At 39.4% G+C, this 19717-nt stretch overlaps 1 protein-coding gene across 2 annotated transcripts in view; it reads right to left on the reverse strand.

Moving 5' to 3' along the window:
* Positions 1–4789: 4789 nt before the first annotated feature.
* The window catches only part of tmem123 (transmembrane protein 123), a 30035-nt gene continuing 15107 nt past the window's right edge, over positions 4790–19717 (reverse strand). Inside the window, exons 2-4 of one of the 2 annotated variants that reach the window (XM_043691128.1) lie at positions 14142–14321; positions 9964–10117; positions 4790–6170 (exon numbers count right to left, since the gene is read on the reverse strand). In XM_043691128.1, coding sequence (XP_043547063.1) covers positions 6164–6170; positions 9964–10117; positions 14142–14321 — 341 coding nt within the window. In that variant the 3' untranslated portion in view covers positions 4790–6163. Of the gene's footprint in view, positions 6176–9963; positions 10118–14141; positions 14322–19717 lie in introns of both variants that reach the window. The other variant, XM_043691127.1, reaches the window with a different exon arrangement.

Below are 19717 nucleotides of genomic sequence, written 5' to 3' on the forward strand. Positions count from 1 at the left end.
CGACGTTTCGGGCATAAGCCCGATTCCTGAAGAAGGGCTTATGCCCGAAACGTCGATTCTTCTGTTCCTTGGATGCTGCCTGACCTGCTGCGCTTTTCCAGCAACACATTTTCAGCACACCCCAGTCCAACACCAGCACCTCCAAATCATGACTGCCAAAACATAAATGTTTTGTCTGTAAATGGCATCTTAACTTATTTGATAACATCGTAGTGTTTGTCAATTATTCACTGCACATTCAGGTGCGGGACAAGTTTCTGTCCATGAAACTCTAAAGGCAACTTGGCTCTCATTACACTGTCTCTGAAAGGTTCTTGCTTCTTTTTCTTTGGGGTCAGACAGTTATAACAGAGAAATTGCCTCTTTTGAAAGAAACATATTCATTACTACTTAGAATCTAAGTTTTAAATGAATGGCTTAACTAAAACAAATTTCAAAAATATTCACTTTAAAGTCCTTGCTAACTTGTAAACGTGTTCAGGGGGATAGACCAATTCACCGGCTATTTCAATTGCACGCCTTTTTACTGCAAGTGCAGCTCCTTGCTGGAAATATGACATACGATTATTGTGCATGCTCAGACAAATGTCTGGCCCTGTGGATGAGCAAGCAGGCTGAATAACCGAGCACATCGTCCTTTTGAGGCACATGCATGTTAACGAACATCAGCAGATATCGCCTTCAATAATAAACAAGAGGCTCTGGGGGAGATCGGAAGCACACAAGTAGTCTCGACGTTCAGGTAAAGCAGTAGTGCTTCCTGAATTTTGCGACACACTATTCACCTTGCTGCAGCACACCAGCTGAAAAGTGCTGAGAGGCAAAGGTAGGAAAGTGGAATTGAGAAATATCAGATTATCCATTTCATAACAGAGCAGACTTAATAAAACGAATAGCCTACTTCAGCTCCCACATCTTATGGTCTTATGAAAAGGGGTAATAATAAATTTTACAAAAATAAATATGTCCTATAACAAGTGTTGAGGAAAATATACAAATCAGTTAAATTGCAACACAAGCTTAATGAGGCTATAAAAACAAATGAAACACATGGATTTATTGTTGGAGGGTCAGAAAAGTAGGAAAGTTATGTAAAAGTTATCAAACTTTAATTAGGTTAGACATTGAATTGTTGTGTATAGCTTTGGCCACCACGTAAAAATAGTGTAAGAGTTAGAAGGATGACACCAAAAGTGAGTTTATAATCAGAAGCAAATTAACAGGTTCATTCTCTTTTCAAAAAGAGGCTGAAGGCTTATCTATCAGAGGTTGTTAAACTTGTGGATTCGATAGCATAGGCAAGAATCTTCTCACTGAAGGACAAGAGTTTATCATTATGGTACTCACCACAAAATCAAATAGGAAATTTGAAAAAAACTCCTTTATCTACAGAGTGGCAATGATGTGAAGGGGGATAATATGGATACATTTAATGGGTAGTTAGATATGGTGGATAAATGAATAAAGGCTATGAATGAGGAAAGTTAGGAAGAAGTTCAAGTGGTGAATAAGTGTTGTGTGGTTGGAGCTTAAGTGCTTTATCTAGTAATATGGAACAATTTCCAAACCAAGAAAATCCACATTGTGAATAAATATACCACCAAATGTGTGATTGCTTTATTACTGTTTTGATTCACAAATGCCAATGTATTTAGAATGGTGTTGAAAATGGGCATTAAAGGAACAGGTGTGTCTTTTGTGTAAACTGCTCCCTTTCTTAGGCAAATTTCTTTTTTATAATGACGTTATGCAACATGGATGTTTTCAGTGGATTTTTGGAATGCTTTTAGTAAATAATTTTTCACTTTATTCAGTATATAAGACCATCTAAAGTTCAGACCTGGATAATTTTGCTAGCTTTGAAAATTTGCCATCCCAACTGTTTTTAAAAATATATTCATTCATGAGATATGGGCATCACTGTTAAGACCAGCATTAATTGTTCACAATTTGCCACTACAAAAGGAACAAGGAAATGGCAGAAGAGTTGAATAGGTACTTTGGATCTGTCTTCACTGGGGAAGACACAAGCAATCTCCCAGATGTCATAGTGGCTGAAGGACCAAAGGTAATGGATGAACTGAGGGGAATTTATATTAGACAGGAAATGGTGTTGGAGAGACCGTTAGGTCTATCCCAGGGTACTTAAGAAGGTGGCTCTAGAAATCGTGGACACATTGGAAAATGATTACCAATGCTCTATAGATTTAGGATTAGCTCCTGTGGATTGGAGGGTTGTCCCACTTTTCAAGAAAGGAGAGAGAGAAAACAGGAAATTATAGACCGGTCAGCCTGACGTCAGTAGTGGGAAAGATGTTGGAGTCAGTTATAAAAGATGAAATTACGACTCATTTGGATAGCAGTAACAGGATAGGTCAGAGTCATGAAGGGAAAATCGTGCTCGACTAATCTTCTGGATTTTTTTGAGGATGTAACTATGAAGATGGACAAGGGAGAATTATTGTGTACTGGACTTTTAGAAAGCCTTTGATAAAGTCCTACATCGGGGATTAGTGAGTAAAATTAGAGCACATGGTACTGGGGACAAAATACTGGGTACTTGGATTGAAAATTGGCTGATAGGAAGTAAAGAGTAGTGATAAACGGGTCCCTTTAGGAATGGCAGGTGGTAACCAGTGGGATACCACAAGGTTTGGTGCTAGGACCGCAGCTGTTTACAATATACATTAACGATATAGATGAAGGTATTAAAAGTAATATTAGCAAATTTGCTGATGACACAAAGCTGGGCAGCAGGCTGAAATGTGAGGATGTTATGAAAATACAGGGTGACTTGGACAGTCTAGGTGAGTGGATGGATGCATGGCAGATGCAGTTCAACGTGGATAAATGTGTGGTTATCCACTTTGGTGGCAAGAACAGAAAGGCAAATTACTATCTAAATGGAGTCAAGTTAGATAAAGGGGAAGTACAATGAGATCTAGGTGTTCTTCTACATCAGTCAATGAAAGCAAGCATGCAGGTACAGCAGGCAGTGAAGAAAACTAATGATATGCTGACCTTCATAACAAGAGAAATTGAGTATAGGAGCAAAGAGGTCCTTGTGCAGCTGTACAGGGCTCTGGTGAGACCGCACCTGGAGTATTGTGTGCACTTTTGGTCGCCAAATTTGAGGACGGACATTCTGGCTATTGAGGGAGTGCAGCGTAGGTTCACGAGGTCAATTCCTGGAATGGCGGGACTATCATATGTTGAAAGATTGGAGTGACTGGGCTTGTATGCACGAGTTTAGAAGGATGAGACAGGATCTGATTGAGATGTATAAGATTATTAAAGGATTGGACACTCTGGAGGCAGGAAGCAGGTTTCTGTTGATGGGTGAGTGCAGAACAGAGTATACAGTTTAAAAATAAGGGGTAGGCCATTTAGAACAGAGTTGAGGAGAAACTTCTTCATCCAGAGAGTGGTGGATATATGGAATGCTCTGCCCCAGAAGGCTGTGAAGGCCAAGTCTCTGGATACTTTCAAGAAAGAGTTGGATAGAGCTCTTAAGGATAGTGAAATCAAGGGTTATAGGGATAAGGCAGGAACAGGATACTGATTGTGGATGATCATAATGAATGGTGGTGCAGGCTCAAAGGGCTGAATGGCCTACTCCCGCACCTATTGTCTATTGTCAAAGCTGTTCAGAGGACAAAGACTACCATAACATCTCTTGGAAATAAAAATATCTTTTATATTGAACAAATACATATATTGTCGCTCATTTTATTTTTTTTTGAAGCACTGTAACATAAGTCAATGTTGTCGACTGTTAATTACCAACCAATTAAAAATGAGATTTGGATACCCCACCTTCAGATTAACTTTTAAAAAAACTTTCACCTCAACACTTACTTTATTCAAATGCAAGTTTTTTTAAACATTTGTCGTCAAGATGAAAGCATTAAGTATTTTAAATGTTTTCCTTTGGTTACTAATTAGTAGATTTTAAAATAAATAAATCAAAAATCCTCTTTGTATATCAAAAATCATACTGAGGATATCACCACTAGCTGGCAAGCCTGGTATTTATTCCCCATCTGTAATTGCTGAGGTGGTGGTAGAGTGTATGTTAGGTGTACATATAGCATTTTCTACTAAAATTAAACCCTATGGTCATAACCACACTTGAAGTTAAAAATTTTCTACAGATAACATTGATTTAAGTAATTTTATCTGAAAATATTTCCAGCTCTGCTTTGTGAAAATCCACAGTACATCCCTGCCACTTCTGTAGTTTGGCCAGCTTTTCTCACCTAGGGTTTCTTTTTCTCATCTGAATGGCTACCTGTTAATCAAATGTATGGAGAGAATCTTAAAAATATGCAGGTTGACAGCCAGTCAGAAAATGGAGCAGTTAACGATCTATCAATCTATAAAGGAACATAAGATCAGCACGCTCTACAGCCCCTCACAAGCCTGTGACCTAACTCCACGTACCTGCCTTTGGCCCATAACAAAACTTATCTTCATCAGACTGAAAGTTAACAACTGATTTAGCATCATGGAAGGAAATTCAAAATGTGTATGACCTTTTCTGTGTAGAAGTGCTCCCTAACATCTCTCCTGAATGTGACATTTCGGGCAAAAAAAAAATGCTCAGAACTGCCAATGCTAGAATTGGTGTCGTTGGGCATGGTTTACACTGGCACCAAAATGGTAACGAGGTAGACTCTACCATGCAATCTCAGCACCATTGCAAGCTAGAAAGAGTATGGTGTTTGAAACATGGCAAATTCTGTGTAATAACACAATAGAGTTAAAGAAGGCAGCCTTGAAATCAATAAAGAATCAATAAAACTTTTTAATTATTTTCACAACTACAGCAGTCATTTTTATAAAAGTGCTTTGATTGTATAATACTTTGAGGTTGCTTGCTGATAGTGATTATAGCACCTCAGCTCACACAAGGCATTAACTTAAATCTGTTGATTCCTTGTGGCAACAACACCTGCTTTTAGAAGCAGCTGAGTAAAAATACGTAAATCCAAGTTCAGTGTTCGTACAACGCCTGGTCTAAAATGTTTACTGTCTTGAAACTGCAAAATATATGACATTATCCATTCATATTTATGTACGTTCATCCCAATTTGTAGATAATCCTTTTTTTGTAAGAGTAATCTGATTCAAAATGGCTGGAATCAAGTCATTAGGAATATACATTACTAAAATAAATTTTAACAAGTTCTGTACAGGTTCTAAATAATGCAATTTTGCAACTTCAACAGTGCAAGAAACAGAGAAGGCAGCTTACACAGAAAATATTTAAACTATTATAATTTCTAACAACACACTTGCTCAAAAGAGCTCAAAGAGGATGCTTTACATGTTGCATAGTTGATAGTTTAAATAAAAGCCTTTATTTTGAAACAGTGGGAATAGTTTAACACCCATCTGCCTTATAAAGAATCAGTACAGAAAACAACATTATTTTTAAACAAGTTAAAATTATTTTTTAAGCAATGAAACAAACAAAAACCTAGTAAAACATAGTTGAGAAACTAGAAATTATAACTGGTGTCTTTCACAAGAAATCCTTCAATATATTTTAAGTGTAGACATGACCAGTAAAATATTAAAGGGATGTTATTAAAAATCTTACGCAGTAAAATCAACAGTCATAAAACAGAAGTAATTTATTAATGTACAACTTAGGTAGGGTTTCTCTCTGCACAAAGTTCTATTGACATTCTGATTGCTATATATAGAGTGAACATTAGAGACAATGGCCTTGAATAAAAAAAACTAAAGCTTTGGTTTTGGACATTTCAGCCAAATGAGAAAACCTAAAGTTTGAAGGGAAACAAGAAGGTTGTTTTTGTACCAATTAGATTATATCCAAAGAAATCCATACTTTGTGCTTTCATAGTCATGACTACAGCTTCAAAGTCTGACACCTGGTCACTAGATAACTAGTTAAGCTTAAGAGGCACTTGCAGATTTTAAAATTATATTTCATGTTTTGAAATCTAAAAACATTAATCCAATGCAACAATGCTCTTGGGTAGAAACTTTTATGGAAAAAGACAGTAATTTAATATGCAAAAATCTGAACAGACATTTTAATGAAAAGACAAATCTTGCAATCATAGATTCCAATTCATGGAAAAAGCAATGCTATCCCTTGGGAGTTTTCATATTTGATGCTTAGATTATTGCCTCAGTTTCTTCACTGGAATATATAAAAAAAAGTTAGTGCTTTTTAAATTAAGTAAACCACATTTTGAAGTAAATGTAAATTAAAACCAACAAATGAAAAAAATCCACAAAGAACAACGATTGAGGATGCTGGACACCTGAAACAAAAATGTTACTGGAGAACCTCACCAGGCCTGGCAGCATCTGTAGAGAAAGGACAGTCATTGGTTTGAGTCCAATGATTCTCCACCCACTAGATTCTAAACAATGACTCTGCTTTCTCTTCTCAGATGCTGCCAGGTCCTGCTGAGTTGCTCCAGAAATTTTTGTTTTCCTTTAAGAAATCTATGAAGTTCTGGATAAGTTCAGAAACACATTTTATGATGAGTGAGTCCTGAAATCTTGACAATGGACACAATCCTAAGGTCCCTGACTTAAGTTACCAATTCATAGGCTTTCTGCCAGACAGAAATGCAGATGTTAAATGTAGTCATTCATATTTGGGCAAGATTATGAAGAATGTATGAATAATGAACTATCATTCAGTCCATTTTCAGTCATTTTGACATCTGAACCCTACTAGAAAATTCTAGATGCCAGAAATGTAGCAAAGCCTAGGTGTTAAGAGAATGAACAAAAAGAGCCTTCTTACTTGATGAGATTAAATTACAAGTTTGAAATAAAAGAAATTCTGAACAAGTTATGTTTTTCTTCTGTCTGCAAATGCTGCAGCAATTTTTCTTCTTCATTTAGAGGGATTACACCATCAAATAGATTCAGAGATGGAAACACCAGAGGCAAGAGGTCAGACTCAAATAAAGTTTAACTTCTTTAAAATATAAAAAGTATAGTATTCGAAAAGGTAGGTCATTGACTCTATGGCAGTCACTAATTAAGGAAAACAATGATACCATTATTCATAAACATCCTTCACATCAGCAAAATGATGTAATCACAACATACCTCACTGAACCTGTATGTCAAGAAATACAGTAAGATGGTGATATTCGTATTTAATCTGATGTTGGTAAATTCAGCTTTGAAATTTCATTCCCCATTGTTGAAACTGACAGGAACAAACTACTGCAGATGCTGGAAACTGTACTGAAAATAACGAATGCTAGAGCTCTCAATGTGTCAGATAGCATCCACGGAGAAAGAGCAAGCTAACATTGAGTCCAGATGACTATTCATCAGAGCTGAAACTCCCTTCATTTAGACTCTAAACATTAGCTTGAAACTGGCAGATTTTTTTCTTTAAAAAAGTTCTGTGATTTACATAAGGTTACATTCTCAAGTGAACTTGAGCAATAGGTTCACTTGAGAATGTAACTTTATAAAGTTCTGAGATTTATGAAAGAACTGAAACCAACATGGTCATTCTTAAAGATGAGACTTAACCAACAATCCAGGTCTTTTTCAACGTATAATTTCAGTTACATCACACTGTAAACTTTTACTATAAAAGCTGTGTCTTATGGTTTTATACTCCACAACCACCTGATGAAAGAGGAGCACTCCGAAAGCTTGTGCTTCCAAATAAACTGTTGGACTATAACCTGGTGTTGTGTGATTTTTAACTTTGTACACAGGCACCTCCAAATCTAGAAACACAATGGCCTGAAGGTGGATAAATCACCTGGACCAGATGGACTATACCCCAGAGTTCTAAGGGAGATAGCTGAAGAGGTAGTGGAGGCATCAGTGGTGATCTTTCAGGAATCACTAGAGGACTGGAAAATCGCTAATGTGACACCCCTGTTTGAAAAGGGAGTAAGGCAAAAGATGGAAAATTACTGACCGATTAGCCTAATCTCAGTCATGGGTAAGATTCTGGAATCCACTATGAAGGATGAGATTTCTGAATACTTGAAAGTGTATGGTAAAATAAGGCAAAGTCAGCTTGGTTTTATCAAGAGGAGTCCATGCCTGACAAATCTGCTAGAATTTGTGGAAGTAACAAGCAGGTTATACCAATGAGAGCCAATGGATGTATCCACCTTCAAGAAGGCCTTTGACAAGGTGCCGCACAGAAGGCTAGTGAGTAAAATAAGGGCCCATGGTGTCAGAGGAAAGGTGCTAGAATGGATAGAAGCTTGGGTGTCTGACAGAAAGCAGAGTGGAGATAAAAGGGTCCTTTCAGGATGGCAGCCGGTGCCAAAGGTGGTGTTCTATAAATCTCAGTGTTGGGACCACAACTTTTCACTTTATACATTAATGATCTAGATGAAATAACAGAATTCTGGCTACTTTTGCGACAACATAAAGACAGATAGAGGGATAGGTAATACTGAGAGGGCAGGGAGGCTGCAGAAGGATTTGGATAGTTGGGAGAATGATCAAAGAAGTGGCAGATGGAAGACAACGTGGGAAAGTGTGAGGTCATGCACCTTTGTAGGAAGAATAGAGGGGCATGGACTATTTTCTAATTGGGGAGAAAATTTAGAAGTCTAAAGTGCAAAGAGACTTGGGAGTTTGAGTCCAGGATTCTCTCAAGGCAAACTTGTAGGTCGAGCCAGTAGTTAGGAAGGCAAATACAATGATGACATTTATTTTGAGGGGACTTGAATATAAAAGCAAGGATGTACTTCTGAGGCTCGACAAGGCCACATCGACTCATAGAAATGTACTGCATGGAAACAGACCCTTCGGTCCAACCTGTCCATGCCAATCAGATATCCCAACCCAATCTAGTCCCATCTGCCAGCACTTGGTCCATATCCCTCCAAACCCTTCCTATTCATATACCCATCCAGATGCCTTTTAAAGGTTGCAATTGTACCAGCCTCCACCACTTCCTCTGGCAGCTCATTTCATACACGTACCACCCTCTGCGTGAAAAAGTTGCCTTTTCGATCTCTTTTATTATCTTTTCTTCTCACCATAAACCTATGCCCTCTAGTTCTGGACACCCCCACCCCCAGGAAACAGACTTTGTCTATTCACCCTATCCATGCCCCTCATGATTTTATAAACCTCTATGGGTCACCCCTCAGCCTCCGACGCTCCAGGGAAAACAGCCCCAGCCTATTCAACCTCTCCCTATAGCTCAAATTCTCCAACCCTGGCAACATCCTTGTAAATCTTTTCTGAACCTTTTCAAGTTTCACAACATCATTCCCATAGGAAGAGAACAGAATTGCATGCAATATTCCAACAGTGATTGGAGTATTGAGTGCAGTTTTGGGCCCAATATCTCAGGAAGGATGTACTGGCCCCATAGTATGTTCTGAGGACGTTCACAAGAATAGTTGCAGGAATGAAAAACTTAACATATGATGAACATTTGAGGACTTGATGGAATTTTGAAGGATGGGGGGATCTAATTGAAATATACAGGATACAGAATGGCCTGAACAGAGTAGATGTTGGGAAGACGTTTCCATCGGTAGGAGAGACTAGGACCCGAGGGGATAGCCTTGGAGTAAAGGGAAGACCTTTTAGAATGGTGCATCTATGGAATTCGTGCCACAGAAGGCTGCAGAGGCCAGGTCAATGAGTATATTTAAGACTGAGATAGATAGGTTCTTGAGCATCAAGGGGATCACGGGCTATGGGGAGAAAGCAGGAGAATGGGGTTGAGCAACTTATTAGCTATGACTGAATGATAGGGCAGACTCGATGGGCTAAATAGCCTAATTTATGCTCCTTTGTCTTATGCTTATGGTCTTATAGTTCACAGACCAGTGATTGAACCTGCAGCTTGAATCATATACTCACTTATTGTGTTATTGAGTCATCTTAAGGTTGGAATTTTTAACAACGCGAAGAGAGAAATCTTTAACAGCGCTATTTGTATTATACATGATATGGGTTTCTTACATGGTTCTGTACCGAGTGCCACTTCTGGAAATGCAAAATCTTCGTCCAAGGTAGAAAACAGCTATGACAGCCAAAGCCAACACAATACCGCCTGTAAAGCTTCCAATATCAAAATGTGAAACAATGGACAAGGCAGTCGTAGTAATATCAGTACCTGAGAAAGCAACAGAGTAATAGCAATGATAAGAAGGATGTTTAATAGAAACTGGCTGTGCATCGTTTTGAACAAATTGTTTTTTATATGGCTGATCATAAAGCCAAACTGAAGCAGTGACTCAGATCAATAAATTCAGCTTTCACAACACATCGAGATTGTAAAGAAATGGTATGGTAAGGATTTTTAATTGTTATCATTTGAAAGGGCTCATATTATCTCAAGCCCCTAATTATTGTACAAGGGCAAATATTGGCCCAGATTACAGGTTGTACAGTTCCTATTTCTAGCACTAACAAGCCTATCATGCTCCATAATAGGGAGGGAGGGGTAAAAACGTACACACATTCCCACCTGAAATTGTACCACCGAACATATTGGAGATGGGCAGAAAAAAAAAGACTACCATCAATTCCTGAATCAAATGCTTTGTATGAGAATACATGGGTTGGTACCTGGGATTTCAATGTTGTAGCCATTACAGAGACATGGCTAGAGGAGGAACAGGAATGCAGATTCCAGGATTTAGATGTTTCAGCAAGAACTGAGTGTGTGTACGTGCTTGTGGGGGAGGGGTGGGGCGTTGTTAATCAAGGGTAGTATTATAGCTGCTGACATAACATCTGAGGACTCATCCACTGAGGTAGTTTGGGCCGAGGTTAGAAACAGGAAAGGTGAGGTCTCCCTGTTGTGAGTTTTCTATGGGCCTCCGAATTGTTCCAGCGATGTAGAGGAATCAAAAGCAAAGATGATTCTTGATAGGAGCGAGAGTAACAGGGTAGTTGTTATGGGGGACTTTAACTTCCCCAATATTGACTGGGAATACTTTAAGTTCAAGTAGTTTAGATGGGTCAGTTTTTGTTCAATGTGTGCAGGAGGGTTTTCTGACACAGTATGTAGACAGGTCAACAAGGGGCAATGCCATATTGGATTTGGTACTGGAGAATGAACCCGGCCAGGTGTTTGATTTGGAGGTAGGTAAGCACTTTGGCGATAGTGACCATAATTTGATTATGTTTACAATAGCAATGGGCAGAGATAGGTATATACCACAGGAAAAGAGGTATAACTGGGGAAAGGCAATTATGATGTGATTAGGCAAGATTTAGGATGCATTAGATGGGGAAGGAAACTGCTGGGGATGGACACACTTTAAATGTGGAGCTTATTCAAGGAACAGCTACTGTGGGTCCTTGATAAGTAAATACCTATCAGGCAGGGAGGTAGTTGTCAACAAAGAAAGAGAGTCATGGTTTACTAAAGAACTGGAAGCTCTTGTCCAGAGGAAGGAGGCTTATAGGAGGATGAGGCATAAAGGCTCAGTTAGGGGGCTCGAGAGCTAAGTTAGCCAGAAAAGATCTAAAGAGGGCAAAGAAAAGCCAGGAGGGGACATGAGAAGTTGTTGGCGGATAGGATCAAGGAAAACCCTCAGGCTTTCTATAGGTTTATCAGAATGACCAAAATAAGATTAGGGCCAATTAGTGGAAAGTTGTGTGTGGAATCTGAGGACATAGTAGAAACGCTTAGTGAATACTTTTCATCAGTATTCACATTGGAAAGGTCAATGTTAGTGAGAATACGGAGATACAAGCTACAAGATTAGATGGGATGGAGGATGACAAAGGAGTTTTAGCAATTTTGGAAGATCTTAAAATAGATAAGACCCCTGGGCTAGATGGGATTCTCTGGGAAGCCAGGGAGGAGATGGCAGAGCCTTTGGCTTTGATCGTTGTGTCATCATTGTCAACAGGAGTAGTGCCAGAAGACTGGAGGACAGCAAATGTTGTTCCCTTGTTTAAGAAGGGAAGTCGGAACAATGCTGGTAATTACAGGCCAGTGAGCCTTACTTTGGTTTTGGGCAAGATGTTGGAAAAGCTTATGAGATAGGATTTCTAATCATCTGGAAAGGAATAATTTGATTAGGGATAGTCAACAAGGTTTTGTGAAAGGTAGGTCGTGCCTCACTAACCTTATTGAGTTCTTTGAGAAGATGACAAAACAGGTGGATGAAGGTAAAGCAGTTGGTGTGGTGTATGTGGACTTCAGTAAGGCATTTGATAAGGTTCCACATGGTAAGCTATTGCACAAAATACAGAATTTCTGGATCGAAGGTGAGTTAGTGGTTTGGATCAGAAATTGGCTAGCTGAAAGATGATAAAGGATGGTGACTGATGGGAAATATTCATCCTGGAATTCAGTTACCGCAAAGATCTGTTTTGGGGCCACTGCTGTTTGTCATTTTTATAAATGATCTGCGGTGGATGTAGAAGGATGGGTTAGTAAATTTGCAGATGACACTTATGTAGGCAGAGCTGTGGATAGTGCCGAAGGATGTTGTGGGTTACAGAGGGACATAGATAAGATGCAGAGCTGGGCTGAGAAGTGGCAAATGGAGTTTAATGTGGAAAAGTATGAGGTAGTTTACTTCGGAAGTAACAGGAATGCAGAGTACTGGGCTAATGGTTAAAATTCTTGGCAGTGTAGATGAACTGAGAGATCTCGGTGTCTAGGTGCATAAATTCATGAAAGTTGCTACCCAGGTTGATAGGGTTCTGAAGGCAGCATATGGGGAATTGGTGTTTATTGGGAAGGGGATTGAGTTTTGGAAACACGAGGTCATGCTTCAGCTGTACAAGACATTGGTAAGGCTGCACCTGGTGTATTGTGTGCAGTTCGGGTCACCACATTATAGGAAGTATCTGTAAGCTTTGAAAATGGTTCAGAGGAGATTTACCAGGATGGTGCCTGGTACAAGGAAAGGCTGAGGGAACTGAGGCTGTTTTTGTTGGAGAAGGAGAAGGTTGAGAGGTGACTTAAATCGAGATGTATAAGATAATCAGAGGGTTAGAAAGGGTGGACAGCGAGTCACTTTTCCTCAGATGGTGAAGCTAACATGATGGAGCAAAGCTTTAAATTGAGGGGTGATAGATTTAGGACAGATAGCAGGGGTAGTTTCTTTACTCAGAGCAGTAGGGCCATGGAACGGCCTGCCTACAAAAGTAGAATAGTGCTGGAAAAGCACAGAGGGTCAGGCAGCATTCGAGGAACAGGAAAATCGATGTTTCGGGCAAAAGCCCTTCATCAGTTTCCTGCTCCTCTGATGCTGCCTGATCTTCTGTGCTTTTCCAGCACCACACTAATCTAGACTGATCTCCAGCATCTGCAGTCCTCACTTTTGTCTGCCTGCAAGAGTAGTAGACTTGCCGACGTTAAGGGCATTTAAATGGGCATTGGACATACATATGGATAATAATGGAATGGTGTAGGTTATATGGGCATCCAATTAATTTCACAGGTCGGCGCAACATTGAGGGTCAAAGGGCCTGTACTGCGCTGTAACATTCTATGTCTATGTTCTAAATAACTGAACCAATGAAGTCCACATTTCAAGGCTGGTTTGTTAAGGAAAACAAGGCAGTAAGGAGACTGCCACTGGGCTTCAGCCAACAATAAACTTTTTCTGAATGAGAGACTGGATCATTCTTCTCAAACCTCCATTTGAAACAAGTCAGATCCATGGTGCTATCACTCCCACCCTTTCCCTGGACTCCAATCTTTCTACCCATGTCCATTCTCTTCCCATGTTGGCCTCTAATAACATAGGACCAATCTTCTTTCAATCATCTCATGCAGAATGTTCTTACTTGTCTGTTTGACAGAAACGAAAATGGTGCCCCATTCACACTGCCCTTGCACCGCCACTTCACTGAGCACTGCAAAATGCCTGGATCAAGATCTATATTTATCACTATCTCAATTCAACCTTGTTACTTCATCTGCTGTCACATACACATCCACACAGCAGGTTTAAAAATTAAGTTTTTCACTTTCACTCCACTCTTTATTCAACAATTCCCTCGCAATATTTCAGCTGTTAACAAAACAATATCCAAGGAATCATTTCTTACAAACCGAACAAAATACTCAAAATGGCAAAAAAATCCAAAATTTTATCATAATCAATTTTGTCTAATTAGAGTGTAGCTCCAAACTTTCCTCTTTAATCCTCTTTAAAGATACATACTTGTACTATTAGCAGAAGCTGCTGTGGTAGTAGTTTCCGTGCTACTCCAAGATTTGGTGGTTGCTGTTCTAGTGATTGGAAACACAGTTGTTACAGCGATTTCTGTTTTGCTGGTTGTTTGTGTAGGAGCTGTATAGTTTGGAGATTCAGTGTATAGATGCACAGTTGTGTTAGAAGTAGCTGCCAGCAAAAAAAAATCAAAGGGTCATTATTGGATGTTGCAAAGATATCCTTTATGCATTACAGAAAATACACATTAATACAATACAGATTAAAAACTGACCCAAAGCCAAAATATTAAATACTGCAAAGTAATTGTGCCTGGAAAACTGGAAAAGTAACCCATTTAAAGACTGCTTAGTGGTTACAAAATATCCTTATTGGATTTGAACCTCATTGACAACAGATTTCTGCTGAAGTACAAGTCAGATTTCTGGCAGTTTGGAAATGGATAGTAATTGTTGCCTTTTTTCCATTTAATGAACTATCAATTGTTATTTGTTTCTATTGTTTCCCCAGATAAAGTGGGAGAATGAAAGAGAAGAAGAAGGAAAAATAAAGCAGTGAGCAAAACTGAATTTTTTTAATGAAATGAAGAATAATAGAATCCTGACATTGTGGAAACAGGCCCTCTGGCCCAACATGTCCACATCAACCCTCCGAAGAGTAACCCACCCAGACTCATCCCCCTACCCTTTATTTACGCACAACCAACACTGCCCTGAACACTACGGGCAATTTAGCATGGCCTATTCACCTAAACTGCACATCGCTGGATTGTGGGAGGAAACTGGAGCATCCGGAGGAAACCCACACAGACATAGGGAGAATGTGTAAACTCCACACACACAGAAATAGTGAAAACGCTTAAAAATATATATAATTAAATATTGCTCTGCGAGTTATTTTATGACATAGTTGTGAGCTGCTAGCTGTAGATAAAATCACAAGAACACAAAACTACTAGTTAAAGAATACAAGAGACCATTTGTTGTAGGAACTAACTTATCTGCAAGATAGTGAAGGAATGATAATGATAATGCTCACAGCTAAACAAAGAGGTTGTTTATTTGGCTTATCCTGATAAGCCAAATAGTTCATCTTAGCAAATCCTGGGGGTAGGGACCTATCCAGTCTTTCCCCCTGTCTCGAACATCCTTTTTTTCTCTGTCTGCATCTCTATGTCTGAAGGGACAGTTTATAAAATTAGTTTTTACTAGTACATTCATATGCAGATGGTTCATTACTATTTACCACATCTACAGTCTATCTGCAATAAATAGTAATTTTTATGATGTACAGAAACCTGGTCCATGCTGTCATCCAGGACTAAAATACAGGCAAACTGGGAAATTCTCAAAAATCTTTAACTTTATGATAACTCTGTGAATAGTGAGCAAAAGTGAGCACTGCAGATGGGAGAGATTAGAGTTGGGAGTGTGGTGCTGGAAAAGCACAGCAGGTCAGGCAGCATCCAAGGAGAAGGAAAATCGATGCTTCGGGCAAAAGCCCTTCATCAGGAATCTTCCAGTGCACTACTCCAGTGAGGCGTAACAATTTTGTTCCAAATACTACATAAATTTCAGAAAAGATCCATTAATTTTGTCTGTTTTCCATTTATTCCTATTTGCTGCTGCTTTCCTATGTTTGTGCACTCTTCTTCATGTCCCACTTTGCGGTTCATCTAAATAGCTGCCTTGCATTGCTACCATATCCTTTTGCTTTGTAAGCTCAAAATTTCCCATCTCTCAAATCCTTCCTACCTATAATTAATTTAAAATCCTCACTATAGCATTAGTTCTTTGATTTGCCAATACAAAAGATCTAGCACAGTTCAAATGAACAGTCCCACCAGAACAGCTGCTTTTGACCACAGGGGATAGATTTAAGGTAAGAGAGGGAAAGTTTAAAGGAGGTGTGCAAGGCAAGTTTTTTTTTTACAGTGGTAAGTGCCTGGAAAGTACCTGGGAAGTGGGCAGACAGCAATGTTTAAGACACATTTAGACAGATAGATGAACAGGCAGGGAACAGAGGGATATAGACCATGTGCTTGCAGATGGGATCGGTTTGGCGCAGACATGTTGGACGGAAAACCCTGTTCCTGTGCTGTACTGTTCTATGTTCTTGTGCTAGAGTTAGAGAACTCAAACCCATTCCTTCCATACCAAACAGTATCTATCCCTGCTAATAATGTCTTACCAGCTTTTCAAATTACAAAATAGAAAAGCCCTCAGCATCTGCCATGTGGAAGAGCAAGGTCCTGCGTCACAGGATTGCTTGCATTTGCTTAACCCAAGCAGAGAGGGAGGATCTGTAAACCTGACTGTCTACCTTTCTACTGTTGTGCCTCATTTTGTGATGGTGACATGAAGGCAAAATTGATTGGTGATTTGCCCAGCATTGGCAGGATGATGCCATTAAAATGGTCTTAATTGCCCACTTAAGGTTCTCCACTAATGGCAGAATAGGAGTTGGGCCTTCTGGCCCAGACATAATTCTAATGTAACTGGAGAGGTGACAGAGTTGAAGTATGGTAAGAAATGCCCTTTGCACCTTCATGTTTGTCATCAGGGAGTGCAGAAAATTCTACTCATGAACGGCAATAGAAACAGACTGATGCTAAATACTAACATGGCTTTCAGTAACAGGTAGTTTGCCAGTGGTCAGTTGAGGAGGGAGATTGTTAGAGGTTGTGTTTGCCAATGTCAATTGTGTATTGATGGCCAGTTCCACAAAAGTTAAGGGGGAGTGGGCTGGGAAGGAAAAAACGAGAACATCTAGTCAGGATCAAGGAACAACTGTAGGACTCATAAGGTAAAGCAGTCATTTCTTTAAGGGAATTCCCTTCCCCAGATGCTGGCGCATTGGCAAGACCAAATACAGCAAAGGGTGACAAAACAGACAAAAGGACAACAAATAGTAACTATGAAAATAAACTTAAAAAGGGTAGGAAAATGAGCACCAAAAGTTTTTACATTACATACGGAAAGAGAGAGTAGTCAGGAGCAATGTGGATCTTTAGAAAGCTAATAACAGTGATGTAGTCAATGGAAATAGGGAAATGGTGGACATGTTGAATAATTACAGCACATCAGCATTTACAGTAAGGAACTGATTTTTCTGACAATTGACAATGGTTTCATGGTCATCATCAGTTTCTTAATTCCAGATTTTTTTTTGTTGAATTCAAATTCCACTATCTGCTGTGATGGGATTCGAACCTGGATCCTCAGAACATTAACTGGGGCTCTGGATTAACGGTCTAGTGACAGATGAGGAAAATTTGCTTCCCCTTCTGGGATAGTCTAGGATAAGAGGGCACAATCTCAGAATATGGGCTTGCACATTTAAGTGAAATATAGACAAATTTCTTTTCTCAAAAGGATAGTGAACCTTTGGAATTCTTCAGCCAATTTGATTCACTTCCATGATTTCAGGAAATAGTTGGAGACACTGGATACTACAAAGGCTATAGGCCCTGACGTTCCAAAACTAATACTGAAGACTTGTGCTGCAGAACTTGCCATTCCATAGCTGTTCCAGTACAGTTATAATGCTGGCATCCACCTGACAATGTGGAAAATTGAAGGGGTATGTTCTGTACATCAGAACAACAAATCCAACTGCCCATCAATCTATGCTTGATCAGTAAAGTGATGGAAGGTGTCAAAGATGTTATTCACGCCACATCCATAAGCATCCACTCTCAGATCGATGTTCAGCAGAAGTAATTTGTATAATCCACAAGACACTGCAGAAATTCAACAAAGATCAATAAACAGCACCTTTCAACTCCACAACCATTTCTATCCAAGGTATAAGCAGATACATAGGAGCACCACCAACTCCAAATTCTCCAACCCACATACAATCCTGAGATTTCCTTCATTCCTTAATGGTCACTGGGTCACAATCCTGGAATTTCCTCCGAGGGTCCACCTAGAGCAGATGGACTGCAGTGGTTCAAGGTAGCAGCTCACCACCATCTTCTCAAAAGACAATTGGTTTGGGCAATAAATGCTGACCAGCCTGTGTGCCCACGTCCAGTGAGTGAATTAAAAAAAAAAAAGAGATGGATGTTGAGATTGGGTCAGTAAATATATTCACAGTTCAGATAAGCAGAATTTTAAATCAACAAATCAAGAATTATGAGGAACAGGCAAGTGTAGTTGAGAATTATTAAATCAATCATTGAATAGCAGGGCAGATTAAATGGACCGAATGGTCTGGTTCTGCCTTAACTTCTTATGGTCTTAAGAGATCAGTATGCCAGATATCCTCAGGAAACTAATATTGCACTAGGGGCAAATACACCTAAAATTAATAACAAGAATAAAAAAAACAATGGCACTTAGTTCCTCAAACATAACATGTGATTTTGTGAAGAAAATGCAAAGAAATCATCAACGACATATCTTCCACCCATATATAAAACTGACCTTCTTGATTTCATATTGGCCCCTCCTTTTTCCTTAATTTCATTTGTAAAACCGACCTTTCCCCAATTTAGAATGCATACTTCTGGTGCACCCTTGACTTTTTCCATAAACATTGAAAGAAAGAGTAGGAGTAGACCAGTTAGTCTTTCAAGCATACTTTGCCATTCAACATGGTCATAGCTGACCCTCGATGTGATCAGATTCCCACTCTCTCTCTTTGAAACCTTTGGCCTCCAGAAATCTATTTCTTTCTTAAAACTATTAGGTGGCTTAGCCCCAAGCATTCTGCCTTTCCAAATACTCTCCATTCAGAAGCCTCAAGTGAACTGAGCTCCCCAATCCCTTCAGGCCATGTGTTCCAGAGCTTAATGGCAAATGTGCAAATTGCATTTTGGGATAGAAAATCAGGGCAGGACTTGAGGATCTAAAATCTGAATACAGGCTGAGGTAATCAGATGTTGTCAAGAACAACCACTTAACTAACTAGCTTTTACTAACTTAGGTGGCAATAAAATGGCTTCTCGATGCAAATAATATGACAAATGGCTTCTAGGCTGCAAATTGACAATTCTGCTAAAAGCTTCATTAAGTGGCCTTAACGCTGCATAACTGACTAACTACAGTCTGCCTCAACAAAGATTAGCAGACAATGCTTCCCTTATATCATGGAAATAACTAAACTAGATAAGACACTACTGGCCATCCTGACTGACCTTCAAGTGCAGTTGCAAAGACTCAGTTCATAAGATAAGGGTGACTTGAGTGTTGGAAAACAAAAGTTGGTTTCCAGGAAATATCATTGGGCTGAGCTGCTGTCAATAAAACTATTAACGAAAAAAGATGGTGACATCTTGCAAAATGTCCAGATTACAGGGGAGGAAGTGCTGGATGTCTTGAAAAGGTTAAAGGTGGATAAATCCCCAGGACCTGATCAGGTGTACCAGAAAACTCTGTGGGAAGCTCGAGAAGTGATTGTTGAGATATTTGTATAATTGATAGTCACAGATGAGGTGCCAGAAGACTGGAGGTTGGCAAACGTGGTGGTGCCACTGTTTAAGGAGGGCGGTAAAGACAAGCCAGGGAAATATAGACCGGTGAGCCTGACCTCAGTGGTGGGCAAGTTGTTGGAGGGAATCC

Source organism: Chiloscyllium plagiosum, chromosome 6 (genome assembly GCF_004010195.1).
Source record: "Chiloscyllium plagiosum isolate BGI_BamShark_2017 chromosome 6, ASM401019v2, whole genome shotgun sequence".
Lineage (NCBI taxonomy): Eukaryota > Metazoa > Chordata > Chondrichthyes > Orectolobiformes > Hemiscylliidae > Chiloscyllium > Chiloscyllium plagiosum.